Raw genomic sequence first — 21535 nt, 5'->3', positions numbered from 1 at the left:
GGTTTCAGTTTCCTCAGTCGCACACAAAGAGGGGATACTAGCTGTGTCTGCTGTATAAGGTTGTCATGAGGTTCGTCTGTGCAGTGTTCTTAGGAGCTTAGTTGTGGTTGTCAGCTTTTCTCAGAAGAAAACAGATTGTTGGGTACCCTGCAGGGCCGAGGAACACCTAGGGTATTATAGCCCATTGTTGTCCTGGAGCAGAGGGGTCAAGGAGTTCCAGGAAGGCGTGCACAGTGCCAGTGCTGTGGTCACCACAGGAAGTAGGGCTTAAAACATTTCCACAGAGTGGACAACCAGCGGGAAAAGAAATGAAGACAGAGACCAACTCCATAGGCTGACTGAAATGCCTTCCCTTCTTGTCACAGAACCTGCTGGGTGCCATGACGTAAACACTCAAGAAAGATCACCGCAGTTTTCTCAAAAGAGTCTCAGGCCACTGGCATGAGTGTCAGGAAAGTCTTCACATGCTGCATAGTCCTTTAATCTCAAGTATTCGCAGTTTTATCCCACAGTTAGAAAAGCCATTTTCATAATGTCATGGTGAGTGACCAAAGAATGAGTGACAAGAAAACAGAGAGGTCAGGTGCCTTGTCCCAGCTTGTCCTGATTGACTCCCTTTCTGCCCCTCCCCTCACTGAGCCTTATATGTGCTTGTTTTCACACTCACACTGTGTTTCTCAAATGGCAGCCAGCACGCCTCCTGCAAGCCTTCACCAAAGCCCCTGCGGACACTGGGGCTTTCTTTTAGGTCCTTTGTCACCCAGACCCTAGCATTTGAGGGAGGAGACAAGTGTTTGTTGTTTCCTGGTAAAATTTTATAAGTTAAACTATTTTTAAATGTAGAAGCCTGTCTTTGTGATGGTGGAACACTAGAACTTGTTGGTAGGTTCCCTGGAACTGCTGTTTATCTGTGTCTGGTCAGGAGTCCACTCAGCCCTCAGTGATTGGAGGAACTGTGCTCTCTCTCTGTCCCTGCTTTCTGTGTGTGCATGTGGCCGCATCTCTCTGGCATTTTTAGCCTGCTCCCATAAAACCTAACACCCACAGATACAGAGAGCCTGGAGACTGTCTCTGTGGGACTGTCCCCCACCTCCATAGGCGGCCATAGTCAAGCTGTCAGCCATGAGCCCAGGAGTCCCTTTCACCTTATTGAGTTGCAGAGGAGGTCCGTTCATCTGGTGATGCTGGGGTATCGCGTCTGTCTGGTTCTTTGTTGTGTTTGTGGCTTCCAGCAACCATGTAGTAGAGACTTAACAAGTATTCGTTGACCTAAGTGCATTTAGGAACAAACAAACACAACAAATTATTAAGTAGTCCACTCCGAGATGCATAGGGAGCACTAGCAAGTTCTCAATGATTTATCAGCCTAGAATTAGAAATTTAAAATCTGGTTTCTTACCATATTTACTCTGTTGCTTGTAAATATTTCTAATGAACCTCAGGGTTCTGTAATTTCCCATTTAAGATTTCTGTCACTTAGCCTTTATTTACTGTTTGTCAATGTTGTTAAGCTTTATCCCTTTGGGTCATTAAGAGTTTCTATTCACATTATAATCTGTGCTATTGGATTTTTAAACAGCAGAACCCCTCCTTTTCTTCAGATACTAAGGTTTCCTTAGTATCTCATTTAATTCCCTTGCACAATGGAGGCTGTGTTGATGCTGTCTTCACTAAATAACGACAGGAGTGCATCAGGAGTGGGAACGGTGAGCATGTTATCAGACAAACAGCCTTTTCCTGTACGGCTGACACCTGCCTTTTTACATGAGTATTTTTGACCACTAATATTTAAGCAAACAAATGTTTGCTATTTCATTTTCTTTTCATTTGGAGAAATTGTACCTGTGTTCTTCCCAGCCATCAGTACTTTTGATACTCTACCTTCTTTTCCTCTCAAGTACTAGACTTTATAAATCTACCTTTTTTCCTATATCCTGTTTTCAGTCATATTATTATTTTGTTTTTGATTCCCTAAAAAATCTGTGGCTCTAGAGCAGACTTAAACCTAGCTTGTAGGCAACTTAACTAACAGTCTGAAGCTCAGGAGAGGCCTGAGCATTCCCAGGGACCTTAGCTGTTGAAGGAATTCTGCAGTTCCCCATGCAGCTCTCCTGGCTTCTCTTGCACTCTTTGGTGAAGCTATTCGCCTTTCTTAGGCATGGTTTCGTTGTTTAAGAGCATGTAGTGTGGAGGGAGACTTTGGTGCTAAGGCAGTACTACATTTAAGTGTTAACCATATCAATCTACGTAATAGAATGCTGGAGATGACTTGAAGACCCAACTTGTAGTAAAAAAGTAGTATGACTAGAGTAAAGATGAAAAAGATTTTAGTACTCACATACAGTATTTTATTTGCAGACAGCGAGTAATGTGTAGGCTTACGCTTTGCCTTGGGTCTAATCTAATCTTACGGGAATTATTTGAAGGGTGCCTGTTCTAGGCTATCGAGTTTTGATAGTTTAAGTATTCAGATACAGAAACCGAGTGTACCATACATAGTGCTTTATGTTCTTAGGCAACACATTACCATGGTGAAAGGTAGGTACTTTTAAGTCTTGACACTGCTGCCTATCCTGGCTGGTTGAGTAATTTTGGTTGCTTCTTTGCGTCTCCTCAAGTGAAGCAGTGACAATTCCTGTCATAATGGCTGGGTGTAAGGATTGGACATCTGGTCCACGGTGAGAGCATTCCAGCTCTTCTCCTTCCTCTGCAGTTGCAGCGCAATAAGTTTCCTAGAATTAATTTACAATGCCAGGAGAACAGTACTTGATACGAGAAAAATGCAGTGTCTCCTTCCAAGAGATGTGCTCAAGGTACTCAAAAAAATTAAATTAGGTTCTATATTTGATTATCTGATCTTATTCTTGGAAGATCCCTGTTCGCTCTGTCAGGCAGCCTGTGATATAGGATTTTACTTATGCTAAACACAGTACTGAGAGAGAGGACTTGCCAGAGACAAGTGTGCCCCAACATTGTGTGAACTATAAAACTATAAATCTGAATTTTATGTCTGAATTTTTAAGTCACATAACAACAACAACAACAACAACTACTACTACTACTACTACTACTACTACTACTTCTTCTTCTTCTTCTCCTTCTTCCTCCTCCTCCCCCTCTTTCTCCTCTTCTTCCTCCTCCTTCCTCCTCTTCCTCCTCCTCCCCTTCCTCCTCCTCCTCCTCCTTTCTTCTTCTTCTTCTTCTTCTTCTTCTTCTTCTTCTTCTTCTTCTTCTTCTTCTTCTTCTTCTTCTTCTTCTGATGATGATGATGATGATGATGATGATGATATTGGAAAGGAAAAGAAACAGGCTACCTAATATCATTGCTGGGATTCCAAAATCCAGGGAGTAAAGACTTCGTTGACAGCCTGATATGGGGCTTTCTGCTGTGTGTGTGTGTGTGTGTGTGTGTGTGTGTGTGTGTGTGTGTGTGTGTATTTTCATGTGCAGGTGAACATGTGTAGCAGGACATTCATGCTATCCAGAGGCCAGTCATCTTTCTCATCCACTCGCCATCTTAGTTTTTGAGACTGCTTCTGATTGAACATGGAGCTCATGGATTCTGTTAGATTGCCCCACCCTTTTGTCTGTCAGTGAGTCCCATGGCTCCTACTTTCTCTACCTTCCAGTGCTGAGGTAACAGACATGTGGGTAGTAGGGATCCTAGCTTGGGTCCTCATTTTTTAAATTTTTATTTTATGTGTATGGATGTTCTGCCTGCATATATGTCTGTGAACATGTCTACAGTACCCATGGAGGTAAAGTGTTGGATCCCCTGGAACTGAAGTACCAGAGCTTTCAAGCTGTCCCATGGATGCTGTAATAGAACCTGGGTCCTCAAGAAGAGCAATCAGTGCTCTTAACCACTGAGCCATCTCTCCAGCCCCCAAGCGGTGGGAAATCTTTAGTTTGGGGAAAGCCATCTTTTCCTGTAGGAAGATGGGGAAGAGAGATTTCTTTCTTTTTTTTTTTTTTTTTATTAACTCGAGTATTTCTTATATACATTTCGAGTGTTATTCCCTTTCCCGGTTTCCAGGCAAACATCCCCCTCCCCCCTCCCCTTCTTTATGGGTGTTCCCCTCCCCATCCTCCCCCCCTTGTCGCCCTCCCCCCAGGAAGAGAGATTTCTTGATGTGATATTAGGGAGAAGAATCAAGCTAATGACTTTAAGTTTGAGAATGTCAGGCAATTCTGTTGCCACCCAAGCTTATGAATGAAAACTTAGCCCTCAGCTCTAGAAGATAAAGCCAAGGACTCTACAGTCTGTGGGAAAGCTCAGAGGTGTGGAGAAGGCTTTCCTTTCATAGCTGGCTTCATTCATAAAGAATAGTAGGCCACACAGAAGCTCACTACATCCTGCCAGTCCTTACAGACAGATGTTGGTTGGGTTACACACATCATATGAAAGTCCAGACAGGAAAGACACCCATGAACCTGGGACCACAGCATCTGCTGACCTTGGGCAGTGGAAGCTCTCGATGAGTGGACAGGGAGGGGGTTGTGATTTGGGGAAGTTTGCCCTGGATACTCTTCTCTGTGGGACAGCGTGTGCTGTTTATGAAGTGCAGCAGGGGCTATGCTAATTCAAACACTTGAGTCCTTGGACTTCTCAAGAGAGCAGGTGATTTCTCCTTACAAGTAGATGACCAGAGCATTTAAGGTTTCACTTTAGATTCTATACTAAATTAACTTCAGATACAAAGGCAGAAGCAGGGTGCAGTAGTCACAGGCATCTCAAGTCCAATGTGGAGGGCGCTGAGGCAGGAGGATCACAGGCGTGCTAGGAGTTTGAGGCCAGTCTGGGTATGGAGACCTGCTTTCAAACACAGGAAACATAGAGGAGGCAGGGGTGAGAACATTCCCAGCAAACTCTGGACCCTCTGAAGGTGGCCAGAAATAGTGGTGTGTGCTAGAAAGAAGTAGTCTGTGGTGGAAAACACCTTCCTGTTTGCTAAGGGAGGGTTCCTGAACCTTAGGGGCGATCTAGGAGACCTTGCTGAAGCAGGATGGAGGGGGATGGGCTTTCTGTGTGATGATGGCTGGCTATTGTTCCATGGTAGGACTCCCTTAGTGATTTCCTGAGGATGAAGGACACTCATTTCAGAGAACTGACCTTGGAGCTCCATTCTGACAGGTGACTTCATTCGAGGTCAACACCCAAGGGTTGTTTTGATTGAGTTCATTGTTGTGAACTTGCTCAAGTCTCCTCCTCCACACTTCTCCTTTTTATCATGTTCTAGACTCCAAAGGCAAATTCTCTATCTTCTCTGAGGTCAAAGACCAAAGTGGCAAAAAAAAAAAAATACTTTGCTTGCAGTGGACACAAAGAGAAAAGTGTTCAGCTGCCATCCACAGACTGAGAAGGACTCCCGAGCAATGGGATGCTGAGAAGCCAGCTCTCCAAGAGCCCGGTTTGTCACAGTTGATGTACATATTCCCAACACGGTTGAATTCAGACTAACAGGATGACACTGACTAGAGTCGGGAGGGATGCTTGGTTGGCAAGTGGTGCCTGCTGGCTTGGGCGCATGCACTGCTGGCTTGGCTTTGGTTATTGTCACGGTTAGATGGAAGAGGTGGTTGTGTGTGCTGTGTGTCTATGTGCAGTGCAGTGAGGACCTCTTTTGGGTTCTCTGCCCACAGATGGCACCATGGAATCTGGCACATGGCAGGTGCTTCCTCCCAGCTTGCCGTCTTTCCTCTTGAAGAGTCTGTTCAGTTGTCCTCTTCAGCCAGTCACTCCTGTTTTAAATAACTTACTGGAAGAGTGAATCTTGTCTGGTTGTTAGAACAGATTTCCCTTTGGAGCCCTTCTTCCCAGCTTTTAGATTTACTATTCTGCTTGCGTGGGTGCCTGAATGCAGATATGTGCATGTGAGTGCAAGTGTCCCAGGAGGCCAAAGACATCAGTACCCTGGATCTAGAGTTACAGACAGTTGTGAGCCACTGGATGTGGGTGCTGGGAACTAAATGAGGGTCTTCTGGAAGAGCAGCAAATGCTCTTAACCACTAACCATTTCTCTGGCCCACTTTTAGATTTTTTTTTAAATGCCCCTTGGATACCCGTTGCATGTCCTCAAGTTAGTTCATACCACTATAAGAATTCTCACAGAATGGTCAAGTCAAGTTGTGTATTTTTATTTTTAGTTAATTAAATTTTTATGTGCAGTACATGTATGTTTCATATACTTGTGTGTGTGCACATGTGGAGGCATGAATCTGTATGTGGAGGCCAGAGATTGACATGTAAGTATTTTCTTTTTTTCTTTAACTTCTTTTCACCTTATTTTTGAGCGAGTCTCTCAGTGAGTCTGGATTCACTCATTGGCTGGAGTGGTAGCCCAGCATGCTCCAAGGATCCACTCTTTGGCCCCTCCTTCCCACTGTCAGGGATGTGCTGCTTTACTGTGGGTGTTGGGATACAGACTTAGACTCAGGTCCTCCTGCTTGCTTCACAGGCATTTTAATAAGGAGCTATGTCCCTAGCTCCTCAAGCTGTGTAATTTCTAAATAGAATTCAGTTCTTCCCTAACCACACCTTTACCCTTCTCTATTTTCTTTGATTTGGTGACACCCTTTGTGTACAGTCAGCCATGCCAGAAATCAGGTAAACATCCTGGTTTCTTTCTTTGCCTTTATCTTTTACCTCTGCATACAATTTAAATGCCTCTCTCTAACCAGTTCTTTGCTCTGTACCAGTTAAGATCTTTCCACAGTCTCCTCTGCATTACAACAGTTTTCCAGTTGTTTTCCCAGCTGTAAAGCACCCTTCACCAATGCTCTCCTCAGCACCATTTTTTCTGACCACAGCTAGAGCACGCCCTCACCATCAGGGTGAGGTCCTACTTCCTAGAGGACCCAGCATCTCCACCCCTTAGGGTATATCATTGAAGACTGTGGTCATGTAGGACCCAGCTGACTGTCTAGCCAGGCCATCATTCACGTTGTCCCATTACCTTTGCAACCCCCCAACCCCCACGCTTTATTCTCCTTAATGACTTTGTTTATGCTGGGCTCTGTGCCTGCTGTGCCCTTGCCAACATTGTGCAGTCACAGTGTGGGCATCGCCTGTCCCGGAAGCCCTTTCTGGCACCTCCAGCACACCAGTCCCTCTCGGGGCTTCTAAGATATGCTGCCAGTCTCTCTGCATTTCTCTCATGTTGAGTTATGTTGGGGTTCAGAAAATGGTACCTCTAAGTAGGTACTTTGGCATATGGAGTATTTTGAACTAAAGGTCAGGGGTGCAAAAAAGCAAGATCTTTCTGACCTTTTGACTTCTCTTCCTCTTTATCTCCTCAAACAGAAACTAAACCACCTCTTCCCCAAAGCTGTTGGAAGAACTAAAATGTTTCTCAAAACTTACTCCACCTTTTTGTGTAAGGTTTGCAATAAATAAATTACCTGATTTGTGCTGTTAGGACTGTCAGCCCAGAAAGGGTTCTGCTCTGCCCTAAGAGAAGACAGATGTAATGTTTTGAATGGGATGTTCCCAATATTCTTGGGCGTCTGAACCCTAGTTGTGGTGCTCCTGGGGTGGGTTTAGGAGGTGTGCCCTTGCTGGGGAAGCGTGTCACTGGGTGTGGGCTTTGAGGGTTCAAGAGCTATGCACTCCTTGTACTTCTGCCCTTGTGCTTCCGGGTTATAGGTTGAGAGGCAAGCTCTCAGTTGCTGCTCCTGCCACCACGTGTGTCTGTCTACTATAGCGTCCCCCTCCCCCCATGATGGACTCTATTCCTCTGGAACCATAAGCCTTCTTCCTACAAGTTGCCTTGGCCATGGTGTTTTACCCTAGCAGTGGTGAACGAGTCAGTACATCACACTAGGCAGGGCGAGTCCCAGCAGGCTGAGCCAGGTAGGTCCAGCTCTTGCTCTGTCACTGAGGTCCAGTCACTTCGGTCTCTCCGTGGCTCCATCCCGCATGAGCAGAGGCACAGGCACTCTTTTCCCTGGGCCTCCTTTTCTGAATTCTCCTCACAGGTCATGGAGAAGCACGAGGTAGCATTTGCTGTAGGTTTCTCTTGTTAACCTGTCTTCAGTTGTGTGGTATAACCTGTGGCCTTACGATAGGCGGAGACAGTAGCTTACCTTCTGCGTTTTCATGGCTTCCGTTCATGTTTCCTCGGTTGGACTAAGTGGCCTGGATGTTTAAACTGTAAGGCTTGGCTGCTTGTGGTACTGTTGTGTGAATATGTGAGTCAGTGACTAGATGAACAGGTGGAAGAGGCATCTCTTCATGCCTTACTCACCGCATGCCAGCACAGGACTGATGGCCTCATTAAGAAGAACGCAGGACACACTGTCAGCATGGAACCAATAAGGAATTGCCATATAACCTGACTGCTCTTCCAGAGGTCCTGAGTTCAATTCCCAGCAACCACATGGTGGCTCACAACCATCTGTAAAGAGATCTGATGCCCTCTTCTGCTGTGTCTGAAGACAGCTACAGTGTACTCATATATAATAAATGAATAAATCTTAAAAAAAATTGCCATATAACCAAAGCAGTCCCACTACAGGACACATCTCCAGAGGAAGTGCAATCATTTAATTACTTACAAGAGAACCTGAGCTTGCCTGTTCCTGCGAGACTGTTGACATTCGTCAAGGTGTGGGGTCAATGGCTGAGTGGGTTATAATGGTCCGATGTATATATGTGCAGAGAAACAAACATTGTTCATCCTTAAAAGGATCCTGTTACTTGCAGTAACATAGACAGAACTGGAGACACTACGTTAAAGGAAATAAGCCAGGCACAGAGAGACATGTTCTCACTCAGGTGTGGCTGTTTAAAAAGTTGATCATGTCAAGGAGAATAGAGGCTTCTAGAAGTTAGAAAGGGAAGAGGGAAGGTGGCTGGTGACAAGGCACATAATTGGGTTCATAGACAATGGTGTTAGTTATGCATTTCAAAATCACTAGAGAAGACTCTGTAAGTTAGAACATGTGGAGATGATAATGTTTGCTGTGATAGAAATGCTAATTACCCTGATTAGTTCACTTCAAATTGTAAACCCGTCTTGACTTATCCTATCCATGCATACAAACACACATGTATAAATGCATTTATATGTACATATGAGACTCATGCTTACATTTAAAATAAGTAGAGTGTTTTAGTTCTGTGGGTAGGTCCCAAATAACACACGAGACATTTCTGCATGCTCCCAAATTATTTAATTTTTATTGTTTATCTGTGATTAATTTTTTGTTTAGCATCCTTTAACTGGCATGGTTAACCTAGCAAAAGGGTAAGCCTGTCCCTAAGCAGAGGGCCAGTGCTGAGCTTGTGGTCCTGGACCCCGAGTGTCTGTGAGCTTTGGCAATTAGGAACTTGTACACACAGCTCAGTCACTCAGGCAGAATTGTAGATATTTATGCTGTGGGCATTAAGCATGCTCTCTTAGAAAAAGCTGACTTCTGGTAGTAAACGAGTTGACCAAAAACACAGCCATGTAGCATTTTTGTGGCCTTGGTATCATGGTCTTGTCAGGAAAGTCATGGGTTCTGATTAAACCCAGATTGAGCAGTTTCCTGTTATCGTGCTAACCCACAGGGCAGGCTCAGGCCTCCTTGTCTTGCTTTCCAAGTCTGACTTACTAAACACTGTCTGCCAAGGGCTCCGCTCTTTAAAAAAAAACTTCAATTAGAAGTTATTCAGATAATACAAGAATAGGTTCTGAAGTTCCTTAAAAGGATTATGGACCTATGAACTCTTTCGCTGCAAAAAGTAGAACTTTTAACATTTGAGTTTATCCAGTCTGGCATGATACTAATTTTTTCATTTATTAATTTGGTGTGTGTGTGTGTATGTGTGTGAAAATGCATGTATGTATCTGTGTACCATGCATGTGCGTGTGGAGGTTAGAAGACAGCTTCCGTGCGTCAGTTCTCTCCTCCCACTGTGTGGTCTGTGGGATTGGTTTTAGGTGGTCAGTCTGATGCACACACCTTTACCCACTGACCTGTCTTGCTAGCCAAGCGGATATGTTTTTACATTTTACTTCTGTGTAACTTTACTTCAAAATAATTCCGGCAGTCAGCAGATAATCCTAAGTTTTTGCATGTTTGTTTGTTTTGTGAAAATGTACTTTTTGAATATTGCTCAGTTAAGATTCACCTAGAACCAAAAAATCTGGTCTGGCCTTTGACAGTGAGCAGCCTGCGGTGTGTCCATTGAGAATGTAGAAGCTCCATGGAAAACAATAAGCAAATGGCCAGCCCCAACCGCCATCGTTGAGGTTTGTGAGAGTGATTCCCGCCAACGGCATGATTCTGTTTTCACATTCTGCTGCTGCCGCTTGCTTGCTGCAGTATCTGAGCGGCGAGCACATTTTACCAAGGGGTCTCTCAAGTCTCCCATGCTTCTTCCTGATTTACAGACACAAACACTGAGGAGCAGGAACCAGTCAGGACACAAGGAAGCGTCCTGCATGCAGAGTGAAGAAAGAGCCTGGCTAGAGCAGCCATTCCGTTCCCCAGGGAGTGCCCTGGCAGCCAGCCACATCTGCTCTCTGGCAGGAAAAGGGACCCATGTGGTCAAGTTCTCCGACAAGCACTTTTCTCTCTGTTTGAGTTCTTGGCCACATCAATACCAGTGAAAAATTAGTTCTTTTCAGTCAGCATTACAGTAAGAAAGGTCTAGTTTTCGAGTGGAGTTTGTACTTCAAAGTAAGGTGAGACTCATCAAAGTATAAACTGCTCAGTAAGGAAGCCCTGACATATCACAAAGTAAGGAAGTTTGATCTAAAATTAGAGTCAGACCATTCCTACCAACAGAGAAGCCATGCCTTGTGCCGGGAACACTTGACATTAAATATTTTTTAATGACTTGTATGTTATTGTGTAGGCAGATAATTATCTTGACAGTCTTTTGAAGAACAGAGCAAAAACTACAAAACATACTTATGTTTTTAGTCTTACTAAGAAAGAGATCAAAGAGATACAGGTATTTTTAGATAAATATTTCTATTGTATTTAAATTTTAATTAAAAATGTTATTTATTTAATTTATATGAGTACACTGTAGCTGTCTTCAGACACACAGAAGAGGGCATCGGATCCCATTACAGATGGTTGTGAACCACCATGTGGTTGCTGGGAATTGAACTCAGGACCTCTGGAAGAGCAGTCGGTGCTCTTAACCACTGAGCCATCTCTCTAGCCCCAGATTTAGTTTTTATACTTTGCTTGTTTGTTTATTGAAATGTGTCTCTTTTTGTATCCAAAGCTGGTCTGGAATTTACAGTGTAGCTTGGGCTGGTCTTGAACTCACAGCAACCCTTTGTCATCAGCCTCTGTATGGCTGGGCATCTAGGTGTGAGCCATTAGGCCTGGCTAATTAGCATTATATCTTATATTGTCTTCACCTAGATTTTTCTCTCAAAGTGTAAAGCAGTAAACCTGACTCTGTCTTTAGTGATTACAGCTCATTACTAGGCTCTGTAAGATGCTCACAGAGTAAAAGGAACGGACCTGGGAAGGCTGCGTGTCATACCTACTTGCTAGAGTTTGCAAGAGCCCTACAGAAAAGCGCCTGTTTCTCCTGCGTCACACCCATGTCTTTGGAAAAACTTTATAAGTTTTAAGTTTTTATTTATGTGTATATATTTGTATGTATGTGATGTACACATGTGTGTCACATGTGTTAATGCCTGAGGAGGACAGATCCCCTAGAGCCTGAGTTCCAGGCGGTTGTGAGCTGCCTGACATGGGTTCTGGGAACTGAAATTGAGTCTTCTAGAGAGCAGGAAGCATGAGCCGCTGAACAATCTCTCCAACCTCATCCTTAAAAAATTAAAAAAAATCAAGAAACAAAGCTATGCACCTCATACACCATGGTCCTGTGTCAGTTCCTGTCAGCAGCTAGACAGAGTGACATTAAGCTCTTCTAACCTAAAAGTGGTTGCCACCATGTGGGTCTTTCTGAAAGTAATCTCTGGGTTAATTCTCTTGTTGTAGTTTAACTTCTGACAGGGCCAGAACTCAGTAGCCACAGCTGTCATCATTAAAAGTCATATCTTGTCACTCTGATTTCTGTATGTATGTATGTAGTATGTATGTATGTATGTACATATGTACTATGTATGTATGTGTTTTAATTTAGGACTTTAGGCAGTCAGTATTGAGTAATTCAGTTTATAGTTCAGATAACTGCCTGGTAGGTTTTGCACCAGTGAGAGTCTTTGCAGCAGTGAGACTAATTATTTACTTTGGAAACAGATGTATTGCAGAGCTCTTCTTGGTAGGTCAGTTTCCTTAGCACCCATGAAGGAGTTCAACTTGAAAAATTACATCTGCATGTAATTTGCTAGGCCCAGATTTACTGAGAATGCAAGGCACACCCTTATTTTTCTGCAGTTTGATTCTCTCCTCTCAGCCTCAGTTTTCAGGCTTTTCACATTTTACCACTGATCTTTCCACATTAAGGTTTAGATGTGCTAATGTATCGCGACAGTGACTGATAACTGAAGGCTTGCTTTTCCCTGCTAGCTGTTTCTCATAAGCCCTTATGCTTTGGTGTTTGCAAATTTCCCGAGAGCAGGCCATGCCCCCATCATGCCTTTCATCGAGACCCCGGGATAAGCCCCAGGCCTTGCAGAGCAGGTGTTTCTCCCTCAGAAAGTACATGGCCATCTGTGGACTGAAGGCTGTGGGATCATGTTAGGTCTCCACAGGGTGCCAGGGAGAGCAGGCTTCCTCCATCCCTGACTTTTCAAGGATGACCATAGTGTCAGCTTACATAAACCCTATGCTCTCTGTGTGTGATATGAATATTTATGTATGTATGTATTGGATATATAAATGTGTATATATAAATATAATATATATATAAGTTTGGAACAATCAGACTTCCAAAACATTATGTGTTGACTCCTCTGGCATACCATGGTAAGCCTTGTTTTAAACTGAGATTGAAGACATCTCTTTAACCGTACAAAGAGGATCAGACAGTTGGCAGTTTGCTACACCCCATCCGGTGACAGACAACGTCTTTGATAAAATATTGCCATCACCCTGCTGTCACTAACGATGTAAGGAGAAGCCATTGTGTAGCTGTGAAGGAATAATCTCTCTTTCTTTACAAAGAATGGGAAGCCCCCTCCACACACTTGCCCACACAGTCACCATTCTGCCGTACTGTGTTTACAGAAGAGCACACTGCCTTACGGGACTTTTAGAGAAGCTATATGAGAGTAGACTGAAATACTATTTCAATGTTTTCAGTTTTACATCAGGAAGTGATGCTATCGATGCTAATAATGAATTTGTCCCACAGGTTGAAGGGGACCAGCTGCCTCCAGGACACACAGTCAGTCAGTATGAGACCTGTAAGATCAGGACCATCAAAGCTGGCACACTGGAGAAGCTTGTGGAGAACCTGCTGACAGCTTTTGGGGACAACGACTTTACCTACATCAGCATCTTCTTGTCAACATATAGAGGCTTTGCCTCGACCAAGGAAGTTCTGGAGTTGCTACTGGACAGGTAAGATCTAAGGGTGAGAGTCGCGTGGGAACCTAAGACCGTGTCCAGGGAACAGAGTGTGGCTCTGAATTAAAGGCACCTGGAAGTCTGGGAAGGAGGAAGAAGGTGAGATTAACTGGGAAAGCCAACCTTTGGAGTGAGCGGCGTGCAGAGAGTCAGCTACATGGCTTGTTTCTAGGGTAAAGGAATCCCATTCAGGGGGCTGGAGAGATGGCTCCCAGCAACCAAGTGGTGGCTCACAACCCTCTGTAATGGGATCTGATGCCCTCTTCTGGTGTGTCTGAAGATTGCTACAGTGTACTTGTATACATAAAATAAATAAATCTTAAGAAAAAAAAGAAATCCCATTCAAAACATTCATAAAGGCTGGATATAGTAGTACATCCTTCTAATTTTGGTACTCGAGACCCGGCATGGGCTACACAGCAGTGCTTTGTCTCAGAAACAAAAGAAAAAACAAAACAAAACAAAAAAAACCTAAGCAATAATCTGTAAAAAAAACAAAAGATTTAAAAGTAGGTATTATAAACATAGATTCAACGATTTATAAACTTCAGTTTCTGTTTGCTATTCCTAATTTCTAATTGATACAGATTAATTTTAATTTTTATAATTTCTATACAAGTACTCAACCAGCTAGGAATCTCCTTGTTCTGGGGACTGAAGGTGCTCATGTGTATGAAGTATGGAGCTCTGTCCTAGATCTGTAGGAAGACGTTGATGTGTTGGGGCTTTTGTCAGGACTGTCAGCAGTCACTGTGGAGTCAGTGTTTATGGACATGTACGTGAGTGATGTCCGTGCTGTGTTGTAAGGAGCCTGTGGACCTCAGAAGTGTACACTGTGACTCACATAAGACCATCTTGTTTCCCCTTTACCTTTGTTTTATTTATAGTAGAACTTAGGCACTTTATAAATATATCATTATGTTGACTTAGTCCTGGGACAAAGAAAACTGTCAGCCAACAGTTGTTTTAGAACCATGAGCCTCCTCATTCAGATCCTTGTACTTTGGGGCTTCCTACCTAAGGAAGGAAGTGGGAGCCAATGCTTTTGTTAGGCTTGGGGTGTGTGTGGGTGTGTGGATGTGTGGGTGTGTGTACATGTTTATTTGATTTTAAAGGAATATGCAATCATGTTGAAAATGTTAAAAATTCCTATATGATGGAAAGTATGAAAAGAATATTAAAGTTTTCTCAAATTGCTGTCTTTCTCAAGGAATACTTTAGATTTTAAAATATAAATTTCATATATACATGAAAAAGTTTCATATATTTACCTTCTTAATATACAGTACATCATATATTGTCTTTATAGACATTCGTTTGTCAGAAGAGTTTATTGAGTACATTGTAAGAGGGCCCCAGGCTGGGCCATAGCTACAGCCCTGCCTGCCTGTGTAGATCCACAGCACATATGTGATGTAACGAAATCAATCAGAGCACACAAAGTATCCTACAATTGTTATTTTTACATATTTATCCATCTTGGAGATATTTGAGTTCATTCAGTGCAGAATTTGTAAAAGGCTTATAATAGTGGCCATCATATTTACTGTTTAAGAAATGTGAGTTATTGTCTCCAAATAAACACATATGGGTAGATTTTCTAGCTTTTCTTTTGGTGGCTTTCTAGTACGTACTGAGTTGATAATTTCATGGACAAAGAATTAAGCTGTTTAAAAAAAGATTTATTTTATGTATATGAGTGCACTGTAACTGTCTTCAGACACACCAGAGAGGGCATCAGATCTCATTACAGATGGTTGTGAGCCACCATGTGGCTGCTGGGAATTGAACTCAGGACCTCTGGAAGTGTTCTTATCAGTGCTCTTAACCCCTGAGCCATCTTTCCAGCCCCTTAAGCACTTTTCAGTTTTTAAAATTGTTTTGAAAAATTTGTGAGAACAATGCCAATCATCTTTATCCCTAGGCATGCTTTCTTGATGCCTTTTGAGATTCCTATAGTATAATTTCATAGAAGGGTAACTACACCAGGAGACGGACGGAGACTTGGAAGCTGCCATCTTGTCCTCCCGAAGGCTGCACCAGCCACATTGCTGCTCCCAGCATTGCCCACCACAGGCCACGCTCCCAGCTCCTCATCCTCTGTCTCCTCCATGGAGCCATTGTCTTTACCGGATCTGTCCCTTGAAAAGTGGGCTCAGGACTCAAGCCTCTCATGTTCATGAGTAGAGTTTGGTGTTTGCAAAAACACACCATTAGTTGAATGTGAACTCCTCCTGTCCTATACTCTTTTCCTTTGAACTATTTTAATCTCAAATTATAATTCTTTGTGTATTAAAGAAATTAGATTTTTTTTCCTTCTAATTATACTGGGAATATTTTCCATAATTTGCTCTTTGATTTTAAAGTCTGTTCATTAAGAATTGTCAGATAATGGCCCAGGAGCGGCAGGACCCCTGCCTGAGACACCGCCGGAACCTGAAGGAAACAGACCGGATAAACAGTTCTCTGCACCCAAATCCCGTGGGAGGGAGAGCTAAACCTTCAGAGAGGCAGACAAGCCTGGGAAACCAGAAGAGACTGCTCTCTGCACACACATCTCGGACGCCAGAGGAAAAAGCCAAAGACCATCTGGAACCCTGGTGCACTGAAGCTCCCGGAAGGGGCGGCACAGGTCTTCCTGGTTGCTGCCGCTGCAGAGAGCCCGTGGGCAGCACCCCACGAGCGAACTTGAGCCTCGGGACCACAGGTAAGACCAACTTTTCTGCTGCAAGAAAGCTGCCTGGTGAACTCAAGACAAGGCCCACAGGAACAGCTGAAGACCTGTAGAGAGGAAAAACTACACGCCTGAAAGCAGAACACTCTGTCCCCATAACTGACTGAAAGAGAGGAAAACAGGTCTACAGCACTCCTGACACACAGGCTTATAGGACAGTCTAGCCACTGTCAGAAATAGCAGAACAAAGTAACACTAGAGATAATCTGATGGCGAGAGGCAAGCGCAGGAACCCAAGCAACAGAAACCAAGACTACATGGCACCAATTCTCCCATCAAAACAAACATGGAATATCCAAACACACCAGAAAAGCAAGATCTAGTTTCAAAATCATTTTTGATCATGATGCTGGAGGACTTCAAGAAAGACGTGAAGAACTCCCTTAGAGAACAAGTAGAAGCCTACAGAGAGGAATCGCAAAAATGCCTGAAAGAATTCCAGGAAAACATAAATAAACAAGTAGAAGCCCATAGAGAGGAGACACAAAAATCCCTGAAAGAATTCCAGGAAAACATAAATAAACAAGTAGAAGGCCATAGAGAGGAGACACAAAAATCCCTGAAAGAATTCCAGGAAAACACAATCAAACAGTTGAAGGAATTAAAAAATGGAAATAGAAGCAATCAAGAAAGAACACATGGAAACAACCCTGGATATAGAAAACCAAAAGAAGAGACAAGGAGCTGTAGATACAAGCTTCACCAACAGAATACGAGAGATGGAAGAGAGAATCTCAGGAGCAGAAGATTCCATAGAAATCATTGACTCAACTGTCAAAGATAATGTAAAGCGGAAAAAGCTACTGGTCCAAACCATACAGGAAATCCAGGACTCAATGAGAAGATCAAACCTAAGGATAATAGGTATAGAAGAGAGTGAAGACTCCCAGCTCAAAGGACCAGTAAATATCTTCAACAAAATCATAGAAGAAAACTTCCCTAACCTAAAAAAAGAGATACCCATAGACATACAAGAAGCCTACAGAACTCCAAATAGATTGGACCAGAAAAGAAACACCTCCTGTCACATAATTGTCAAAACACCAAACGCACAAAATAAAGAAAGAATATTAAAAGCAGTAAGGGAAAAAGGTCAAGTAACATATAAAGGTAGACCTATCAGAATCACACCAGACTTCTCGCCAGAAACTATGAAGGCCAGAAGGTCCTGGACTGATGTCATACAGACCCCTAAGAGAACACAAATGCCACCCCAGGTTACTGTATCCAGCAAAACTCTCAATTAACATTGATGGAGAAACCAAGATATTCCATGACAAAACCAAATTTACACAATATCTTTCTACAAATCCAGCACTACAAAGGATAATAAATGGTAAAGCCCAACATAAGGAGGCAAGCTATACCCTAGAAGAAGCAAGAAACTAATCGTCTTGGCAACAAAACAAAGAGAATGAAAGCACACAAACATAACCTCACATCCAAATATGAATATAACGGGAAGCAATAATCACTATTCCTTAATATCTCTCAATATCAATGGCCTCAACTCCCCAATAAAAAGACATAGATTAACAAACTGGATATGCAACGAGGACCCTGCATTGTGCTGCCTACAGGAAACACACCTCAGAGACAAAGACAGACACTACCTCAGAGTGAAAGGCTGGAAAACAACTTTCCAAGCAAATGGTCAGAAGAAGCAAGCTGGAGTAGCCATTCTAATATCAAATAAAATCAATTTCCAACTAAAAGTCATCAAAAAAGATAAGGAAGGACACTTCATATTCATCAAAGGAAAAATCCACCAAGATGAACTCTCAATCCTAAATATGTGTGCCCCAAATACAAGGGCACCTACATACGTAAAAGAAACCTTACTAAAGCTCAAAACACACATTGCACCTCACACAATAATAGTGGGAGATTTCAACACCCCACTCTCATCAATGGACAGATCATGGAAACAGAAATTAAACAGAGATGTCGACAGACTAAGAGAAGTCATGAGCCAAATGGACTTAACGGATATTTATAGAACATTCTATCCTAAAGCAAAAGGATATACCTTCTTCTCAGCTCCTCATGGTACTTTCTCCAAAATTGACCATATAATTGGTCAAAAAACGGGCCTCAACAGGTACAGAAAGATAGAAATAATCCCATGCGTGCTATCAGACCACCACGGCCTAAAACTGGTCTTCAATAACAATAAGGGAAGAATGCCCACATATACGTGGAAATTGAACAATGCTCTACTCAATGATAACCTGGTCAAGGAAGAAATAAAGAAAGAAATTAAAAACTTTTTAGAATTTAATGAAAATGAAGGTACAACATACCCAAACTTATGGGACACAATGAAAGCTGTGCTAAGAGGAAAACTCATAGTGCCGAGTGCCTGCAGAAAGAAACAGGAAAGAGCATATGTCAGCAGCTTGACAGCACACCTAAAAGCTCTAGAACAAAAAGAAGCAAATACACCTAGGAGGAGTAGAAGGCAGGAAATAATCAAACTCAGAGCTGAAATCAACCAAGTAGAAACAAAAAGGACCATAGAAAGAATCAACAGAACCAAAAGTTGGTTCTTTGAGAAAATCAACAAGATAGATAAACCCTTAGCCAGACTAACAAGAGGACACAGAGAGTGCGTCCAAATTAACAAAATCAGAAATGAAAAGGGAGACATAACTACAGATTCAGAGGAAATTCAAAAAATCATCAGATCTTACTATAAAAACCTATATTCAACAAAACTTGAAAATCTTCAGGAAATGGACAATTTCCTAGACAGATACCAGGTATCGAAGTTAAATCAGGAACAGATAAACCAGTTAAACAACCCCATAACTCCTAAGGAAATAGAAGCAGTCATTAAAGGTCTCCCAACCAAAAAGAGCCCATGTCCAGACGGGTTTAGTGCAGAATTCTATCAGACCTTCATAGAAGACCTCATACCAATATTATCCAAACTATTCCACAAAATTGAAACAGATGGATCACTACCGAATACCTTCTACGAAGCCACAATTACTCTTATACCTAAACCACACAAAGACACAACAAAGAAAGAGAACTTCAGACCAATTTCCCTTATGAATATCGACGTAAAAATACTCAATAAAATTCTGGCAAACCGAATTCAAGAGCACATCAAAACAATCATCCACCATGATCAAGTAGGCTTCATCACAGGCATGCAGGGATGGTTTAATATACGGAAAACCATCAACGTGATCCATTATATAAACAAACTGAAAGAAGAGAACCACATGATCATTTCATTAGATGCTGAGAAAGCATTTGACAAAATTCAACACCCCTTCATGATAAAAGTCCTGGAAAGAATAGGAATTCAAGGCCCATACCTAAACATAGTAAAAGCCATATACAGCAAACCAGTTGCTAACATTAAACTAAATGGAGAGAAACTTGAACCAATCCCACTAAAATCAGGGACTAGACAAGGCTGCCCACTCTCTCCCTACTTATTCAATATAGTTCTTGAAGTTCTAGCCAGAGCAATCAGACAACAAAAGGAGATCAAGGGGATACAGATCGGAAAAGAAGAGGTCAAAATATCACTATTTGCAGATGACATGATAGTATATTTAAGTGATCCCAAAAGTTCCACCAGAGAACTACTAAAGCTGATAAACAACTTCAGCAAAGTGGCTGGGTATAAAATTAACTCAAATAAATCAGTTGCCTTCCTCTATACAAAAGAGGAACAAGCCGAGAAAGAAATTAGGGAAATGACACCCTTCATAATAGACCCAAATAATATAAAGTACCTCGCTGTGACTTTAACCAAGCAAGTAAAAGATCTGTACAATAAGAACTTCAAGACACTGAGGAAAGAAATTGAAGAAGACCTCAGAAGATGGAAAGATCTCCCATGCTCATGGATTGGCAGGATTAATATAGTAAAAATGGCCATTTTACCAAAAGCAATCTACAGATTCAATGCAATCCCCATCAAAATACCAATCCAATTCTTCAAAGAGTTAGACAGAACAATTTGCAAATTCATCTGGAATAACAAAAAACCCAGGATAGCTAAAGCTATCCTCAACAATAAAAGGACTTCAGGGGGAATCACTATCCCTGAACTCAAGCAGTATTACAGAGCAATAGTGATAAAAACTGCATGGTATTGGTACAGAGACAGACAGATAGACCAATGGAATAGAATTGAAGACCCAGAAATGAACCCACACACCTATGGTCACTTGATTTTTGACAAAGGAGCCAAAACCATCCAATGGAAAAAAGATAGCATTTTCAGCAAATGGTGCTGGTTCAACTGGAGGGCAACATGTAGAAGAATGCAGATCGATCCATGCTTATCACCCTGTACAAAGCTTAAGTCCAAGTGGATCAAGGACCTCCACATCAAACCAGACACACTCAAACTAATAGAAGAAAAACTAGGGAAGAATCTGGAACACATGGGCACTGGAAAAAATTTCCTGAACAAAACACCAATGGCTTATGCTCTAAGATCAAGAATCGACAAATGGGATCTCATAAAACTGCAAAGCTTCTGTAAGGCAAAGGACACTGTGGTTAGGACAAAACGGCAACCAACAGATTGGGAAAAGATTTTTACCAATCCTACAACAGATAGAGGCCTTACATCCAAAATATACAAAGAACTCAAGAAGTTAGACCGCAGGGAAACAAATAACCCTATTAAAAAATGGGGTTCAGAGCTAAACAAACAATTCACAGCTGAGGAATGCCGAATGGCTGAGAAACACCTAAAGAAATGTTCAACATCTTTAGTCATAAGGGAAATGCAAATCAAAACAACCCTGAAATTTCACCTCACACCAGTGAGAATGGCTAAGATCAAAAACTCAGGTGACAGCAGATGCTGGCGAGGATGTGGAGAAAGAGGAACACTCCTCCATTGTTGGTGGGATTGCAGACTGGTAAAACCATTCTGGAAATCAGTCTGGAGGTTCCTCAGAAAATTGGACATTGAACTGCCTGAGGATCCAGTTATACCTCTCTTGGGCATATACCCAAAAGATGCCTCAACATATAAAAGAGACACGTGCTCCACTATGTTCATCGCAGCCTTATTTATAATAGCCAGAAACTGGAAAGAACCCAGATGCCCTTCAACAGAGGAATGGATGCAGAAAATGTGGTATATCTACACAATGGAATATTACTCAGCTATCAAAAACAACGAGTTTATGAAATTCGTAGGCAAATGGTTGGAACTGGAAAATATCATCCTGAGTGAGCTAACCCAATCACAGAAAGACATACATGGCATGCACTCATTGATAAGTGGCTATTAGCCCAAATGCTTGAATTACCCTAGATGCCTAGAAC

General features: G+C 42.3%; 1 protein-coding gene across 7 annotated transcripts in view; it reads left to right on the top strand.

Annotated features, from left to right (window-relative positions):
- Ralgdsl1 (ral guanine nucleotide dissociation stimulator like 1) overlaps positions 1–21535 on the top strand; it is a 269618-nt gene that overhangs the window by 179903 nt on the left and 68180 nt on the right. For all 7 annotated transcript variants that reach the window (NM_001105957.2, XM_063272095.1, XM_017598701.3 and 4 more), the window contains one exon: positions 13277–13485. In NM_001105957.2, coding sequence (NP_001099427.2) covers positions 13277–13485 — 209 coding nt within the window. The remainder of the gene's footprint in view (positions 1–13276; positions 13486–21535) is intronic.

This window comes from Rattus norvegicus, chromosome 13 (assembly GCF_036323735.1).
Source record: "Rattus norvegicus strain BN/NHsdMcwi chromosome 13, GRCr8, whole genome shotgun sequence".
NCBI lineage: Eukaryota > Metazoa > Chordata > Mammalia > Rodentia > Muridae > Rattus > Rattus norvegicus.
This window is presented reverse-complemented; position numbering and strand designations above follow the sequence as displayed.